The sequence below is a fragment of the Theobroma cacao genome, chromosome 9 (genome assembly GCF_000208745.1).
Source record: "Theobroma cacao cultivar B97-61/B2 chromosome 9, Criollo_cocoa_genome_V2, whole genome shotgun sequence".
NCBI lineage: Eukaryota > Viridiplantae > Streptophyta > Magnoliopsida > Malvales > Malvaceae > Theobroma > Theobroma cacao.
Window position 1 is genome coordinate 6839252 of NC_030858.1, and position 18840 is coordinate 6858091.

General features: G+C 32.1%; 3 protein-coding genes and 2 non-coding genes across 6 annotated transcripts; 2 read left to right on the forward strand and 3 right to left on the reverse strand.

The window, feature by feature from the left end:
• LOC18588759 (heme oxygenase 1, chloroplastic) lies at positions 181 to 3695 on the reverse strand. The gene is made up of 4 exons (XM_007013383.2): positions 2949 to 3695; positions 1083 to 1306; positions 654 to 761; positions 181 to 502 (listed from the first exon to the last, which is right to left on the reverse strand). Exons 1-4 carry the CDS (start codon positions 3379 to 3381, stop codon positions 410 to 412), a joined length of 858 nt encoding a protein of 285 aa, XP_007013445.1. The 5' UTR covers positions 3382 to 3695; the 3' UTR covers positions 181 to 409.
• TRNAS-GCU lies at positions 7176 to 7257 on the forward strand. The gene has a single exon. It is a non-coding gene; the product is annotated as a tRNA-Ser (tRNA).
• On the reverse strand, positions 7347 to 8717 carry LOC18588760 (peroxidase 25). Its single transcript, XM_018128366.1, is given in 6 exon segments — positions 7347 to 7755; positions 7758 to 7844; positions 7933 to 8095; positions 8217 to 8396; positions 8481 to 8515; positions 8518 to 8717. Coding segments are annotated over 6 exon segments (996 nt in total). The 5' UTR covers position 8717; the 3' UTR covers positions 7347 to 7423.
• TRNAE-CUC lies at positions 9684 to 9756 on the forward strand. The gene has a single exon. It is a non-coding gene; the product is annotated as a tRNA-Glu (tRNA).
• Positions 10680 to 13689, reverse strand: LOC18588761 (SPX domain-containing protein 2). 2 transcript variants are annotated; one of them, XR_001929614.1, is made up of 4 exons: positions 13177 to 13689; positions 12420 to 12546; positions 11031 to 11574; positions 10680 to 10909 (listed from the first exon to the last, which is right to left on the reverse strand). XR_001929614.1 is itself a non-coding variant. In XM_018128385.1 (3 exons), exons 1-3 carry the CDS (start codon positions 13477 to 13479, stop codon positions 11108 to 11110), a joined length of 897 nt encoding a protein of 298 aa, XP_017983874.1. In that variant the 5' UTR covers positions 13480 to 13689; the 3' UTR covers positions 10917 to 11107. The 2 variants fall into 2 exon arrangements, 1 of the variants encoding a protein (XP_017983874.1); XM_018128385.1 differs by lacking the exon at positions 10680 to 10909 and having other exon boundaries at positions 10917 to 11574.

An 18840-nucleotide genomic window follows, 5' to 3' on the forward strand; every position in this document is an offset into this window, starting at 1 on the left:
TTGGTTATCTCTAAGAGCACAAACAAGACAAATTACTTAAATTAATTACCAATGCTTAGCACCTCGAATTTGAATATTTAACAAGTGTGTGGAACATGCACGCTTGATTATAACATAAAAAAGCTAAATTATCGAGAAGTATAATGAACCCCATACAATCAGGTCAAGAACATCAAGCACTTCCATCAGATGATTTACACAAATTTCATACTTCTTAGTTTATTCAAATTGTGATACGGACAATGAAGGTAATTTCATATCTTAGGAAAATAGTTGCTCCATATAAAATGAAAAAAAGAAGGAAAAAAAACATATATATAAGACAGGTTCTGATACATGTCACAGACATCTTTTGGCTTGCGCCATTACTTGCACAAGATCACAACAACAACAAAGCATGCTATGCACACTATGACAATATTAGCCGAAGGATCTTCCCGGAATGCTTGAATGATTTCTCAGTTTCTTCCAAACAATGGTTCTTCTCATCTCTAGTCCAGCTCTGAATTACCAGATAATTACATGTATGTTAGTCATAAATTTACCGTTACCTTATAGATTAGCGTCTTCAGGGGAAAAATAGCAAAAGAAGGTCAGAAAGAACCATTGGTAAGTTTACAGGAGAATTCTGCATTAATACAAAGAAAATTTACCTCAGCAACTTTATTCAGCTTATCCCTCACGTTTTGTAACAGCTGGGAAAGGTCACCATCCCATTTATAAAATTCCAACTCCTTGTTGTCAAGTATCTTCTCAGCTACCTAATACAAAGGAAAAATGGAGCTTGATTACTGGACATAGGTCAAGATAAATGAATTTAACAAAGGACTTTCCAGGGAAAGAGGGAAGAAGGGGGGAGGAAGGACCACATGGATCATGGCAAGTGCATGCATTTAACATGTTACAAGATAAGTATGCCTATGGGGTATCCACTAGATAGAAACTTAACAGATAAATGAGCTGACCCAATTGGAAATGAGAGAGACAGAGAGCAAAACACCACGTGTTTGCTTATACACAGTGTAGATCAGGACTGAGTAACACAGTCTTGAACACACACTTGAAGCTAGTATTTCTTATACCTTCTTTCCAATCATGCGACCACCAGCAGAGTGGGCAAAATATATATTGTAGAAGTGGCATATGAATGCCTGAGGATCCTTCTCTGATAATTCCTTAAGATACTCAGCATAGGTAACACCAGGCGAAGATGGTTCTGGAATGGCATAGCCTTGCTCCTTGAACCACTGTAAATCCTTTGACAATTTTTCAGACCTTTCCAATCCAGTGTTTCTGAATTCAGCATCTGCAGCAGACCCAGGAAAGATTTCTTCAGTTTTCTAGCAGTTTAGAAACAATAAAAAACCACCTCAAGAAAGATTGCAAGCACATACATGACATGAGTAAGCTATGAATAGAGTGATGCATGGTAAACCATCTGAAACTTCAGATTTAACCCAAAGTTAGCAGCACTGATGCTTTTAAAGGCATTCATTTCAAGGATTAAACAGCTATAATTCAATCATCTAGGTTAGATGGTTAAAGTCCTTTGGTGGTTCTGTGAAAAACCATCAAATCTGCCTTTATCAAGGATGGAGGTTTAGAGGTAAAGATGTATCTAGGATCTATTCCTCTTCTTGGCACAGAATAATTGGCACATTACACAACTCAATACACTACCTCTGCCCTGTCATAGCAAAGTGTTGCTTGGGAATTTAAACTCCCCACTGGCCATTCTGGTCAGTCAAGACTCTCCAAGCCAGTTGACACCATGAAACCATCGATTCATAACAAAAAAATTATTATAAATATTTATAATTCTTAAAATTCCCCAGTACATGGGGTAATTCTTCAACAAGTTTCAAATATGCATAATTTCATCCAACATGATCATGAAATAAAGTGCAAGGGAAGTCAAGAGTTTGAGCTACACACAGACATCAGAAGCAGTATATAGTAGACTTCATGGGGGTGACTGTCAAAACATGCGAAAAATATCACAGCATGATGCCCACCATTTCCAAGATTCTTAACAAAATTTAAGGTGTATATTAGTGATCATCATTGTTTAGGCGAAACATACCAAGAAGTTTATCATGGAAAGCTGATCTGCATGATCATGGGAAAAATGAAAAAAACTGAACATAGAACCTGTTAGAAGAAAGAATAGAATGAGACTAACCCAAAAAGTTGTTCAAGTGGGTAAAATCCAGAAGCCTAGACAAACTAAAACTACTTACCAAGTTCCTTTAACAATTTGAAAAATACAATCACCCTTAAAGCCATATACTTCTATTTGAAGGCTCGGAGACATATAGAATCCTTGCTAAGCAATGATTAGTATTTGAAACTAATTATCAATCTTCAAACTCAAGTACACACTACATACTAAAGTCCCAATACCCATACAGAAGAAGAGATCACTGATTTCATGAAAAAAGACGCATTCCATCTTATTCTTGTAGACTTTTAGTCAAAATTGAGCTATGTTACTCCAAGTTCGCTCTTTGGTGCCATCTAACAACACCTAACTACCATCATGAAAAACACCTTCGACTCCCTTCTTCTCTTACTTTCTCTTTCTAACCCCCTCTTTTCGTGCATATTCCAACTCTGAAAATCAATCACGATACTACTAATAACATAGCATTGATGAAACTCCATGACATTAATCCACTCCGATAGATAATGTATTGACGTTGAGCCCCCCCACCTCAAATCAAATAAGCAACCCTTCACCTAAACAAAAATACTACTTTTAAGAGGTAGGTTCACAATAGTAAAACATAAACAACTATAGTAAAATAAATTAAACAAACACATATAAGAAACAGAAACATTAACCAAGTCTAGTAAAAAAAGCTCTTCAAATCACAAAAAAAATCCAAAAAGACTGACGAAAATAACTAAAAGAGCAAAGGTTACCCAGAAAAAAAAAAAAAACTTACAGAAAGGAAAAGCAGCCTTTTCAATAATCCCTTCAAGCGTATCATACACCAACTTGCTATCCACAAGGAACTTCAAGTAACCGTCAACGCTGGGCTCCCATTTCACCACGGGCCTTTCTTCGGGCTCTTTCACTTCCTTTTCTCCTTCCTTTGCTTGCTCTCTTGTATGCAACTTCATAGCCACGAACCTCATCTCCTCCACGAACCCTTTAGCCTCGCCAGGGTACCTCTTCCTGCGCTTCTCTGCCGTAGTGGCCGATACGACGCCATTCCTAGTAGCCATCCTTGGGGGAAGTTTAAAAGACTGAGTTTTGAAATATGGGTAATCCTTGGCAATAAAACTGGAAGAGAAATTGGGAGGCGGAGGGGTTAAAGTTAAGTTTGGTTTTTTTAAAAGGGCGTGCGATTGGGAAATTGGGGTCAGAGACGCCATTGAAAGAGAGGTTTCTTGCTGGGTTATATATGGGATTTTTATTTTTTTTTTTGGTTGTTGCTAAGAAGAAGAAAACGAGAGAGTTTTCAACAGAAAAGAATGAGATTTGAGGCTTGAATTGGCGGTTCAAGTACTCTTGAAGCTAAAGCGATAGAAACAAATTGTCTATAAATTAAAGGGTAAATAATTTTAAAGGAAAAAGAAATTTTGGGGGTTGCTTAAAAAATGGTGAGTGTGATGGGCAAGGGTATTGGTTGCTTCTTGGTTGTGTCTATTATCTGGGAGGCATCTGCCATTGCTGTGTTATTGGACCATGGTTTTGTTCTTTAAATAATTAGTACTTGAGAGATAAAGAAAGGGCGTGGCTGAAAATAGAATTGTATTTTCCTGATATGGAAAAAAATAAATGTCAAATCTGTATTGTTTTAAAATACTATACCATTTATGGAATACCATATTTATTGTTTTATTTCAATCATAAATTACTAATATTATTTTTTTTATAAGATCTATCAGTAGACATTCTAACTACAATTATTTTAACAACAAAAAGTTAAACTATTAAGGGATCTATATAAAGAGAAGTTTTACCAATATTTAATTTTTAAAACACTCCTTAATACCAGTGATAACTGCTCCATAGACTATAATCGAGTACTATTGTTTAGTATGCCAAAATTCCTACCTATTTTGGTTTATCCTTTTCTCTCTAGCTAATAATTATTTTTGAGCAAATAACCCAAAAAAAAGTCAACGATTTAAAAACTAAATAAATTTACTCTTTTGAGATTTAAAATTAGCTTATTTTTACTCAATTTCATCCATTCCAACCAGCTCGAATAGTGAATAAAACTGTTATTGTAAAAAAATGAGGAATTACAAATATTCAAATTAGCTTTCTAAAATAACAACATAAATATATATATAAAAAGTGGAGCAACGATTACACGAGCACCGTTGGCTCAAAACGACGTCGGCATGAGCAGAATAGATGGTTCAATACGTGAGCGGACTGCCAGTTATGTTGGTGGTTGGGCAAACAAAAAAAAAACCAAGTATTTTACGGATTTATTTGTGGTGTTGGTTAATTGTGTGCCGTGGAGAATAGAGAAGTGGGATAAATTTTTTGGGGATTTGTTTTTTGCTGGCTTTCTTCTCCAGGTACTTGACGTGTCTTCATGGAAAACATAGAAAGTTACGTAAAACTCCGACGATTGAGTTCCTATAAATGATTTCAGGAATTTGTTCACCGTTATTTATAAAATTATGTATATAAATATTTTATGAGTAAAATATTTTTATTTTTTAAAATTTTAATCGAAATTTTAAATAAATCTATTAGTTTCAAAATATACACTCCATCGTAAAAAAAAATATTCGTTGAACACATAAATCTAATTGTTAGTGTTTTCGTTAATTTAATAATATAATAATATTAAAAAATTATTTTTTATTAATTTTAAAAATTATTATTATATAATTTTTTTATTAAAAAAATTAGAAAGGAAGCTGATTTTTTTTTGAATTTTGTTAAAATTAATAAAAAAGAAATAACATTTTAGTTTTTTTCATATTTTCTATTAACGATCTTTACACTTTTAAGACGTACTATCTATTTTTGATACTAATGAACTCACGAAAAATTATGCCTAAAAGTTAAGAGGCAGAGATATTTTACCTTCATTTATATCTATAAGTACTAATAACTTTATATCCTTGAGTATTATTTTTCAAGTCTAAATTTATTTATACATTTTTATTCAATATAAATATTAATTGCTTTCAAGCATGGTTGATTAATTCACATTGTATACTTACACATACAAATATCAAATAACAATTTTGTTCACGTGTTGATAAAATAGCAAGCATTATTGATTATCATCATCTTAATTTTTATTGAAAAAAAATTCTCATCATTATTGTATAGATGGGGACAACATAATTTGTTTTTGTAATTTTATTAATATAAAATAGATGGAGTTAAATCTTTAATATGCAATAAGAATTAAGAAAGTAAAGCATAAAGAAGAAATTTTCTATTATTTTCCAATTAAAACTCCTTAATCTCGCATTCTCCTCTCCATAAATTTGTTTCTTTTTTTTTTAAACTCTCCATTGAGGGCTTTGTTCCATAGTATTTTTTTTTAGGAAATTATCAGAAATAACCTTTATTGATTAAGGCATTTAAAAAATAACTATAAAAATAAATTTAACTGGTTTTAGTCATATTTAATCATGACTTGACAAAAATACCCTTAAAACTATTCCAAATAAATTAAACAATTTCTCGTAATTTCTCTCCATTTATGCTTCCGATTTCTCTCTCTCACCATCTCACTCTCTTTAATTTTATTAATTTCTCTCTTCGACATTCATTTACTATACTCCGATTTCTCTCTCGTGTGTTTTTAGATTTTTTTTTCTACTCTTTTAAGACACAAAGTAATGGTTTTGATGTACTTGAGTAGATGGCTATTTGAGGAATTTGATATTTAGGTATTTTGGATAAAACGAAAATGGTAAAAATGATCACAGATGTTTGAAATAGCTTTTAGTTAGATCAATTTAGGACCTAGACACCAATAAACTCAAACTTTTAAAATTTATAAATCTAGGTTTTTAAAAAAAAATTTATCGATTTGTAGTTGAAATAGGTGTTTTAGATAAGAAAATTTGTGTTTTAATTTATAAAAATATGTTAAAAACACTTTAATCGATACCAAATTGTCAAAAAGACAAAAGGAAATGGAGAGAGTTGAGAATATTTGAAATTTTGGTTCGTAAGTAATAACAACATTTTAAATATTAAAATGTAACAAAATATTTTTGAATATGACGTATAATAACAATATTTTTTCAATATGGTGTGTAACAATAACATTTTTTTTAATATGGTGTGTAACAACTTAACCATGGTGTGTCATATATTTTTGTACATGACATGTAATAACGTGTCACATGTTTTTATACATAGCGTGTAACAACCTAATTATGGTGTGTCACATGTTTTGTATATGGCGTGTAACAATCTAACCATACCGTGTCACATGTTTTTGTATACGGCGTGTAACATGTTTTTGTACATGACATGTGATAACCTAACCATAGTGTGTCACATGTTTTTGTACATGACGTGTAACAACCTAACCATGACATGTAACATATTTTTTTATATGGGGTGTAATATCATGACATGTAATTTTATTAAGAGTAATTTTATCTAAATTAATTAAAAATAATTAAAATTATAAAGAGAGTTATTTTTTGAAAACATCTTATGCTATTTTTTAAAATGTTCCTATTTTTTTGGGCTTTCTAGGGGGATTTGTTGATAGCCAATTGTTGAAAGCTGGTTTCTCTTGATGTTAGGGCTGGTGGGTTGCCATTGACTTGCTGGGCTTTGCTTAGAAGGAATAGTTAGTTAGTTAGTTAGTTAGTCAGTTCCGATAGCCATGAAAGAATAAAAGAATGCATAATATACTTGTTTAATATATATATATATATAAATTATAAACTTTAACAACTAAAATGTTCCCCAAAAACCCATATGCAATTTAAAAGAACAAAAAATCATTCATAATTATGCTTAATGGACCATTTTTTGTTTGGCATGGCTTGCTTATATTTGCAAAATAGTTTTACTTTTGGCAAAGTTAAGGTGGATGTAAAGGTAAAGGAATGAATTGCTCAAAATTATAAATGAGAGTAAGCTCCTACTATTTGCTTTTTCTCCTTATGATTCATTGATTGATAACGGAGTTATATTATTGTGTTTCATCGGTATCAATTAAGTCGCTTTGGCCGAGTGGTTAAGGCGTGTGCCTGCTAAGTACATGGGTTCATCCCGCGAGAGTTCGAATCTCTCAGGCGACGACTGTTTCCCTTTTTCCTTTTTTTAATTTTTTGTCAACTTGATGCAAAAATACAACTCTTCAATCAGATTTGAGAGTGCACAAAACAAATCTTTATAATTTTTTTGCTTAATTTTATATAGATTGATTCATGACGATTCTGTTGCTGTTACGCTTTCTATCGGCAATCAGTTAATCTTAGAACATATCTTCCTAATCTCTCCTTCTGAACCAGTTTTGACCTCAATGCTGCTCATCTTGATCATTGCTTTCCGAAACTCAAAATCAAACCTTAACCCCAACAATCCTCTTATGTTCCCAGCATAGTTGTCTACTATGCTACGTGTAGCAGCATCCCCCCAAAGCCTCTGATCTGATTCCAAGACTCCTTTACCATCACGTACATTTTTGAAGAAGCTCACATCAAATTTAGTCTGGCTATCTATATCTAATGCAACCCTTTTCGAGCCATCACCATTTTTGGGACAAAGAGTTTGAAGTTGAGCTAAGAAAGATGGTTAATGGTCGGGTCTGCACTTCCAGTAGTTGTGAAGTTGTATAGGCGGTATTTGAAGAATAAGCAATCCGTTTGGCCGATTGTATGTGCCCCTGCCATAGAAACATGTATACGGTTGGAAAGTTGTTGCTTTAGTTATTGTTTTCTGGCAAAGAAATTAAAGGGTGACAGGGTATATACCAACTAAAGTTACAAGATCACGATCGTCGAGGCCTTTGGCAGCAAATTTTTGCCTTTGAGCAGCGATGGACTCAAGTGGAGAAGGTAAACTTGAGGTTTGAGATGATGAAGACACCCTGCCATCTCTTCTTCCGGTTCGTACTGTCCAACTTGGACCATCACTCTGACATATGGAAACGAATGAAAACCCTTGAGTTGTACTTTGAACTAAAATCGTGTCTATTTATATATATATCTATATGTGTGCGTGCATGTATAGGTTACAAGGCAAAAACGATTACTACCAAGTCAACAGCATCACGAGCTGCCAGCGCTAGTATATCAGCACATGAGACCACTCCGGGGCATAGAGCTTCTAGCTGTGCTTTTGCATCATCAATTACATCAAATCCTCTTAGACCAAGGTTTGGCAACGCACTTCTCTCAGCAGAAGAGCCAGAGATCAACACCGAACCGTCACAGCCCTGAAAAAAGTCATGTCAGTTTGGTAAATTAGATTTTATTTATGCAATAGAGAAGAACACAGAAAAATGAGTAAGCAAAGCAACCTGTACAAAGCAGTCATGGAAATGAAGCCTGAGCAGCCAGCAGCAATTGTAGGATCTTTATTGAAGTGTGATTCAACTGTAGACCTTACTGTTGCCTCAGCCTTTGGACATGAAGAAGAATAAAATCCATTCTGCAAACCTCCCTGTCCCTGAACTAACAGGACCATCATCAAGTTCACTATAGAAACTAACCAAAAAGCTCCCATTTTCACAAATGGTAAACAATACCAAATCATAATTAAGCAACCGGGTTCCGTATTTCACTACCAGGGCAGGGCAGCAGCATTTATATATGGATTTGCTTAAGTTGCTTTATTGGCCTGTCTTTTCGTCGAATTTTGGAGCTGCTCTTGAGCTTCTTTTAGTGGAACGCGTGGGACCATTTAAAATAGTGCTCTCCCTTTTAAAGATTTGTCTGGCTATAGCGAAAGGTTGTGAAGGTGGAATCACTGTGCATGACTGCATATTATTTTGCTTCAAGAAATGGCAATTGATAACGTAAGACGCCTCTTGACTAATTGTATATCTTCTGATTCTTTAACTTTATTCCTCAACGCGTTTTTCTTCTTTTTCATGCTGAATTAACAATATATCTCTTTCATTTTCCTTCTTTTGAAATGTTTTTCACCGTGTTCATATTGATCAGATACGATTAAGGAAAAGGAAAAAGGAATTGATCAAGGATGTTAATTAAATCTATAGGTTGGTTTCGAATTTTTCATGTAAATTCAGGAAAAAGGAATGGTTCTCTAATGATTAAGTATTCTTTTTCAAGAGGTAGCTAAGTAATAATTAGTCCTTGGAGCACTTGTTAGGTGAGGGAAGTAATAAATAATTATATTCTTAAAAAATATTTTAAAAAATTACAATTTTTTGAAAATACTAATATTTATAATTTATTGCACATGAATGTTTATTTTTTATTTTTAAATAATTAAACATGTTAAATCTAAGGAAACGAAAAATGTGTGTCTATATCCGTGAAATGAAATTGGGCCATAACAAGACTTATATAGCTCTACCTTGGATCGCAATTCCCAACCCAGTGCACCTACATTTACTCAAAATATTATTAGGTACGATTACAAACTAGAAAGTTTCCCTTTCACCACAAAGTTTTTCCTTTTCCATTAAATAGTTATGTATGGAGATCAGATTGCATATTTATGCTTTGTAATAGGACATTAATAGCCTCTCAACCAATCCGTTGTAGTCTAGTTGGTTAGGATACTCGGCTCTCACCCGAGAGACCCGGGTTCAAGTCCCGGCAACGGAAAACTTCTTTTTCCTAAATAAATTTTCGATCATGTATTTCTGATAAGTAAATTCCAAATCTAATTACACCATAGATAAGTTGAAAAAAATGATTTTCTATTAGCCAAACCTGAAAACTGAACCTTGCCATCAAAATTAGAAAATGGTTCTCTTCTTTCTAGAAAGTATTATGCCAATAGCGTCCTTTTTGCCTCCATTGTGTTCTTCTTTAATTATTTCTCAGCAAAATAATAATAATAATAATAATAATACCAATAAATTGCTCTTGATTTAATTATTAAGCAAAGGACTAGGGACGGCACACAAGAAGCAAAATGAGGGAATATTTTCTTTTGGCAACTTGATTAAAAATGCAGAAGCATTTGGAGTGTACCACAAGATTCTTTGAAAACGATACAAAAAAATGCAATTATTGCATTACCTGTTTGTTAGGAAACTTCGTCTGAATCGTATTGTTTTCTGTTGTTTCCTTGGTGGTGATTCCTCAGAAAGACCCTTTATTTTCAAGATGAAAAAAAAAAAAGAATTATCGCGCTCTCTCTCTCATTTACCCTTTCCCTTTTCTTTGAGGGTTCTTTATGTATCTCTTGTAAGAAACCATCTCCATCACAAGCTTTTTTTTTTTTTTTTTATCTCCATCACAACCTTAACATCGAAGTAGCATGAATGAAAACAGAGATGTCAGTCTCAGGGGTTAGGAGATTTGTCTTTCTTGTTTTTTTTTTTTAAATAAAGATTAAATTTTATTTATGCTAAAAACTGGTATAGGTTACCACTTATAAACAGTGAAATTTCAGTCTACTTATTACAAGTTGATTAGTTGTTTGATAAGTAGAAAAATTAAGAGTTTAATTAGGAATAGAGACATTGTACGAGGAAATGAATTTGAGCATTTCATATTTATAGAAGATTAAGTGCATCACGTTGAAGAAGTTCATACCGTTTGAGGTCAATTAATTATGATAATAATGAGCTTGATCCAAAAAGACCCATCCATGGAGAGATTACTCGCATCGATCGTGGATGGCAATCTTGATTTCACCCTTGACAATTTCGTTGCGAAATGTGAGAGGATTTGATACTTACAATACTCATATACTTCGTATACTTGTACAAGAACCAATCATTCCTTGATCTCAACACAACTGCTACACCTACATGTCAAGACAAAGCGCCCATTGATATTAATAAACAAAAATTTATGCTTATACTAATTCGCTGTATCTTCAATATAGCATTTACAGGTGTTAGTATCTGAGATTTGCATTATCGTACCTGAGATGTAAATGTCAAAAAACGAAACAAAATAACAAAGGGCAGACTAGTTCAATTCCCCTATTACAAAATTCAATCTATTTAGCTGCTTGTTCAAGAACAGGAATCTTTTTCCACGTCTTGTCCAACCCGCTTATTTGCAATGGAGGCAATGAAAAAACGCTAACAGTTGAGCTTCTGCTCCGAATTTCCTTCAAAACACGCAATGCTGATATAGTGCTTTTCATATATAGGCTCTCCATGTACTCGATCTCTGCCAGCTCTTTGGGCATTCTGAGCAGATCTTCACTCTTAGAGGTAGACGACGTTGAAGGATCACACCCATCATCCTCTCCATCCCTGCTAGCATCCCCGTTCTTTGCTTCAGTTGAAGCTGGCTTTTCATTCTTGGGGAATAGATGATCTAGCATTGCCTCGCACTCCTTTACAAGCTTATAAAGCAAGTCTGTAGTGAAGAAGGGCTGTTGCAAGACCCTTTGGATGAAAGGCAAGCGGATCAAAGCACCAGTTCTTTTGTCATACTTCTTCAGTATTTTCACCAATCCTGTTCAGAGCATTGTGTTAATGATATCCACTTGATATGGTAGGCACCATTGTTAAACTATTGTTAATTCCAAAATACCAGGAAAAATTTCCCTTAATTTCTATTAGTTACTACTACTTAAATAATAAACCACCGGCAAAAGCAAATTTTTTCAATACAGAATGATCTTCCTAATAAGCCAAGTGTAAACCATTGGATCCCCCTATGTGTGTTCTTCTTTTCTCAAAATTATCTCAGCTTTTCAGTTCTCAAAGTAGGGAGGTAAAGCTCTACAGATAATGGACCAATTTCCAAGGAAAATAAAGTGCAGGCCTGCTCTGCACTAGGCGGATAAAAGGTCCATTTAGGACAAACTCATACTATTATCTTAGGGAAGAACAAAGAAATAATTCATATGCAGCCCACATAACATCCTAATAGTTTATAGAGAGAATTATACGTCAGACAAGACTCGCATAAAATTCATAATACACTAATTGTATAACGTTATGATGCCTGTACCATAAGTACTCAATATAATGGCTGCATATGCTGAAGCAAATGCGCTGAACACATTCGTATGGGGCCATCTAAAGAAAGATTGAATATTTAATGTTTAATTAAAGAATGGATGTGGATAAGTCGTCCGGGAGAATATTGATGTCAAAAGGAAGTATGCTGCAGATAAAGGAATAAAGTAATTCTGACTTCAACAGAAATGTATCTAGCAGGCTGTTCTACAGGAATTGCAAGTGGATGCAAACCTAATCATTCCCTAAACAACTCATTCGGCCGGCTAAAACAAAGCAAATGGCAATAACTTAGATTAAACAAACAGTAGAAAGGAATAAGAAAAGCTGAACTACCTGTGTAGTTAAGGGCGCTATAATTCTCTAACAAAACCATCTCTCCATGGAAGTCCACTATCTCTTTCCTAATGTTCGTCAACTCTTCATTAGAAGCCTTCGCCTCTGCCACACTGTCTTGTAATTCCTGCATCCCAACCCAAAATAAGTCACCAAATGAGCATAAAATTTACAGAAACGAAAAACCCACATAGCTAAACTTTAAGCATTAAGAACTAAGAATCTTTACCCACCAATTCGCATAATCAAAACTTTTCTACATATAATAAATTTTTACCGTAACCATTTTAATAATAATTCCTGAAATCTTCTATTCATTAATCCAAGCTTACTCTTATGTTTTCAATTTCAACTTTCAAGCATGTAATTTTTTTTTTCTTTTTAATCGAACGCCCATAGTCTTGAAGGTAAGAAAAAGTTACTTGGCAGCAACATTAACATGCAAACTCAAGATTGTGACTCAAGGACAACCCTTTACTTTATGTGCGCCAGTTATCCAAGGAATTTTCCCGTAAGTTGCCAAAAAAGTTTCAACGGTTTAACGGAACCGTTACGGACAAACAAAAAATTTCAAAAACTAAGAAAAAAGAAACAAAAAGTACTTTCTTTAATTAAGCAAAACGACAACGTGTATGGCTTGTTAATTTAATTTACATCCATGTTTGTTTACCGGTAAAGCAGGAGAAAGAACCGAAACGAAAAATAAAAATTTTCTCCCCGACCATACAGATCGAAATCAAACCAGTGTTGGAATTACCTTCAATCTAATGATGTATTCTTCCTCTTTCTCAACAAAAAACGTGTTGAATTTCTCGAGCTCATCTTCCAAAAGCCTAATGAAATCGCTCTCCTCTCTCGACATGCCGTCACCGACCTTATCTCCGGCATCGACAACATCACCAAAATTTTCATCCAATCTAGGCCGTTTATTCTGCCTCTCACCGGACTTCGGCTCAATAAGCTTCAGTTTCTTTTTAAGCCCCTTGTAAGAAAGAAACTTGTCCCGCCATTCAGGCAACGTCTCCTCTATCTGGTTACTGAGGCTCTTTCCAAATTTCATCGCAAAACTCTTTGTTTTTTAATCTAAAGGGGGTGTTTGGTTGGTCAGAAAATGAGAAAGAAAGCGAGGCAAAAAGAGAGAAACGGAGGGGGTAAGTGTGAGAGTGGGGAGGAAGGAGGTGGGCGAGGGAGAAGGGGAGAATATAACGGGAAGCGGAGAATATTCGGAGGGTAGGGGTGAGAATATCCGTTGGGTTTCATAAGGAGAGTATATCTTGGGTTTTATTCCTTTCGGAAGAGAGAGGTGTAATTTTCTTATTTGTTTGTTTAATTGTTTATTTATTTTATTATTATTTCTTTTTGGGGCTATTTTATTTTCAGGGCAGTTAAGAATGGGCACGTGGCGATGGTATTTTCTTTTTGGACTGTGGGTGTTTTCTTAGCGGCTCGAAGGCGTGGTCCAGGGGGACGTTTGTTTGGGTCGGAATTGCTGAGTCGAGTGAGCTGACAGTGACAGTGATTGTGATTGTGATTGTGATTGTGGCAAAGATATTTTAAGTTAACGTATTTGGTCAAATGACCAATGTTTGACTACTCAAATTCAATTTGATGTTTGCACCAAATTTATTATTTATTCCTGCTTCCATCATTTCTTCACATTTGCGGGTAAAAATAGACGGCTTAAATTTAATTTTTTTCATATTTTAATTGTGTTAATTTATGTATAATTCTCTAAACGTAATTTATTTGATTTCTCTACCTACTTGCAAAAATTATTAATTCAACATTTTATTCAATAATATGTATATGTATTTTTTTTAAAAGCAAAGTTAAGCTATGTTATTCAAATGATAAATAAATATATCAACATTATATGAATTGTTAATAAGTACTCACAATGTTATTATTTTATTAAGAAACTTAGTTTCAAAAATAAAATTTTAAAAAATTCATAAAATCAAAAAAATATGTTGATGTACAAAAAAGAAGAGATTTTATCTCACATTATTGAGTTATTTACTTTCATGTGGTTGCATCAAGCAATAACATTAAACAAAATAATCCAAAACCAAGACAATCTACAACACCAACATCTTTATTACTATGTTTAAGAAATCTCAAAAGGCTTCCTTGCTTGACACTTGGCTTACTACCATCTCTACTCTAGCAGGTTATTAGCAAGCTTCCCAAAGCAATGAAACATGCTTAGAATTCTTGGGAGTTTTACAGATCCAATCTTCATATTTTATGCTTAAATAGAAAACAAAACATTAATTTTTTTTTATTTTTTATTTAATTAGTTATGATTTTCAACATCTGTAACTATATTTAAAGGATGCTTGACACTTGGTAATGATATTGCCTAAAAGAGAAAATCAACTATAAAGCCCAAATTCAGCAATTAATTACTTTGTGAGAGATTCAATTATAGGTGAAATGACATTTATACTTATTTAACAAGGCCAATTGTTATATTAATCTCATTTCATAAATTTATTAAAATTCCCGACAACTAAGTAAATGAAAATCAATTAAATTTAAAATATTAGCTTGCTTACTTACATGTCAGTATTTTTATTCTGATAGCTATATAAAGGTAGACGAATCTCATAAAACTTTCAAACTGAGTGTTTTCAAATTTTTTTACTTCATTCAATAGCTAAAAAATATGTTTCCTCTTAAACACAGGTAAAATTTGACATTATAAGAATATCCTGTTTCAAGTCTAGTTTATCATCTAAAATTTATGAACATAAACAAGAGAAAAAAAGTTAAGAGAAAAATGAGTAGTGAAAAGACGTACTTTGTACAATTATACTCTTTTGTTTCATCATTAATAAACAAGCACATAACTGATTATACAACTTCAGATCTTTAAATCAATTTGAATATGAAAAAAAAAACACTAACATGCATTTTAGATCACTAAATCAACTTGACTATGAAAAAAAAAAAACGCTTACATGCATGTGAACACCATGTTTAAGCTAATAAATAATCTTATATAAGCTTTTTATAGTATATTGGATTTTTAAAATTATGCATAATCAAAAAGAGTTTGACTTAACACTTGGCAGGATTCTTGCTTTGACAAGTGATTATTGGGGCGTGAGCTTAAGGTTTAATGGGATGGGTTTGTGGTTGGGTTTTTGGGTATGAGCTTAAGGTCTGAGACTGAGTTTGGATTAGATTTTTTTTTTCTCATGATTGATATTATAGATTTTTCTTTGACTTTTTATATGTGCGTATTTATCTTTATTCCATTACTTATTATTCCCATATCATTTTTCTGTGTTAAATGTAACTAATGTAAAAGGTATATATAAAGATAGGGTTTTTAGAGAGATTGAGTTACTATATATTCTATTTTTCAAATGTTAAATGTAACTAAGGTAAAATGTGTTATCTAAAGATAGGGTTTTGAAAGAGATTGGATTACTATATATTCTATTTTTGAGTGTTAAATGTAATTAATAAAAAATTTTGAGTATTAAATGTAATTAATGAAAAGTGATGCAGATCAACTAGTTAAAGATAAAATTTTAAAAGAGATTGAGTAGATGGGGTTTTCAAAGAGATTGAGTTACTATATATATTCTATTTTTCAAGTGTTACATGTACCTAAGGTAAAGTGTGTTAGGGTTTTGAGAGAGATTGGGTTACTATACATTCTATTTTTGAGTGTTAAATATAATTAATGAAAAATTTTTAATGTTAAATGTAATTAACGAAAAGTGATGCAGATCAACTACTTAAAGATAAAATTTTAAAAGAGATTGAGTTACTACACATTTCAATGTAAGTTTGAAGATTTTATTTAAAGTTTTGTTTTTTTGTGAGATTATTTATAAGTGTGTTTTTGTATGAAAGCACCATCACAAATATCACAATAATAGCTATAATATCAATAATTATATATTTTATAAAATAATATTTATAATAATATAATTACTATTGCATATCTATTTTATAAAGTATTCTCACTTCAATTAAGAAAAAAAAAATTTATCGTTCCAAAAGTATCGCATGAACAGTAAATTAGTAAAAGATTAAAAAATCCTAAATATTGACTAAATTGTTCCATCTTATTTGAAAACTATTTTCCCATCAAAAGAAAGGACTGTTTTCTAACCCTCTCTTATCCAAAAGCTTCCACGTCGGAGACAGAGCCAAGAAAGTTGGCTAAGCCAAGCTTCAAAAGGCACAGCCACGAAGCCGGGCCGAAGTGGGGACCGTTGCACATTTACGACGCTCGGTATAATTCCAAAGCATTTGGAATATCCATATCTCTTTCACCTACAAAAACTTTATATGTAAAATTCAATATTAAATAAATAGTACTACTCTATAGATTACGAAATCAAATTATTCGTGGCCCTTTCACCGCCAGCCTGTCACCTCTCTTTCCTCCAATCTGGCACAGGGTTTGGGAAAAGTCAAAGAAAAGGGTAAAATTCGGAATTTAGCCATTGATATCAAGGTTAAAGGTGGAATTTCATTTCCACTGTTTGGTGTTTCTTTGTTTCCTTTCATTATTGTTGTTTTAATAATTTTTGTTAAGAGAAGATTCGGATCTGTGGCTTGGATATTCTTGGCTTATACTTGGAATCTTCCCTTAATAATTAATAATATATATATCCTGTCGACATCTCCCCGACTTCCCTCTCTAATCTTTAATATTATTATTATTATTATTATTATTATATGCCTTTCTCCACCTTTGAATTAAGATCAAGGTCTCTTGCTATCTAAATTTATTGCTCTTTTTTTTTTCATTTTATTAATGAGTTTTCTTTGCTAAATTAATAAGTTTTAAGATGAACTTTTATTAGTTATTACAAAATTAAAATGCACGGTCTTGAAATTTTTTTTTCAGAAAAAAGATGGGAAACTCTTATTATAAGCTTTCAAAGTTAGTTAAATTGCTTTAAGAAATAGTTTATTTATTTGATTTATTTATAAATTTGAAGAAATAATGTAAAATATTCCCATGTATAATATTCTAATTTCGAGTCTATTTGATTCGTATACACAATCATTGGGAATAATAAAAGATGGTATCGAAAATACGTGTTAGTACAAAATTAAAATTTTAACTGTCAATTTTAAACGTTGAATATGCTTTAAATGCGTGTGCGATGTCAATTTATAAATAAATAGTTTTCAAGTTAAAATATATACTTTTTGAAAAAAAAAAATTGAAGTAAACTTCAGGATTCGAACTATTCATAAGTCCTAATAGTTTCACTCCATCTTAGAAAATTGAGTTCATTCAAGAATTTATAAGATGCAATTTTAGTTCTATATTAGTCGATTACTCCGTTTTAAATTGATTATTCAAACTAATTTATACTTTTAAAAGAATGCAATAAAGAGTAAAGAGTAAATTAAAATTGTGTAATATTGGTGATAGAATTTTGAATTTTGTAAAGAATTTAAGAAAAGATATTATCCTATGCGTATATTTTCTACGAAGTTGTTGATCAAGTAGTATAAATGCTTAATGTTGAATACTTAGGTGAACTTGTTTATGAGCTATTTATATATTTTATAGTTAGGCGAAGAAAGAGCGTTTAGAGATCAAATTTGGCATGGAAGTTATATAGACGGCCCCTACATATCCAAATTAATCGAATTTGAAGATATTCTAACTTAATTATGCCCTTTGGCTCATGGTTTACGTGTAATATATATCACGCACATTTTAATATTCTACTCAACTTTTTTGTCCATACTCGACTCTGATTTCCCCCCCGCCCTCCCCCTTTTTATACTACTCTTTTCTGTCTGTTTTACCACCGGGTAGCTTCACTTTGAGTCAAGAATATAATAATAATAATAGCCGATATATTGTAAAATTAATCTATTCTTGTATCCAAAAGGAAATTCCATTTTTAAGTTACGTGATAAGAGTAATTTTTTTTTTCGAAATACATCTCAAAAAAATTGTATTTCATTAAAAAATATGAAAGTACATAGATACCCTTAACATTTTATTTTTATTGTTACTTTAGTTTGGTTTTTACATAATTTCATTAACTAAGTTAATATCATGTGACTCATGACACTATACTCAATTAGAAGTTTTAATTATAGTAAATATAGACAATAAGGATTACTTTTATTGAATATATATGATCTTATTTAAAAGCTAGGGACACCAATATATGGATGTCTACATCTTAATTATGCAATAAAAAGATTGTGTGTTAATTTCTCTTTCATACCAACTTTTCATTTTTTTAATAAATATATGTAAAAGAACAAATATTGATAATATTTTTTATATTATAAAAATGGACATCATTGTTCATTATATCTAAATTGTCATCTTAAATATTTATTATTAAACATATTAATAAAATTTATCCAATTTTTTTAAAAAATAATTAGATGAAAATTTTTTCATTAAATGGATTTT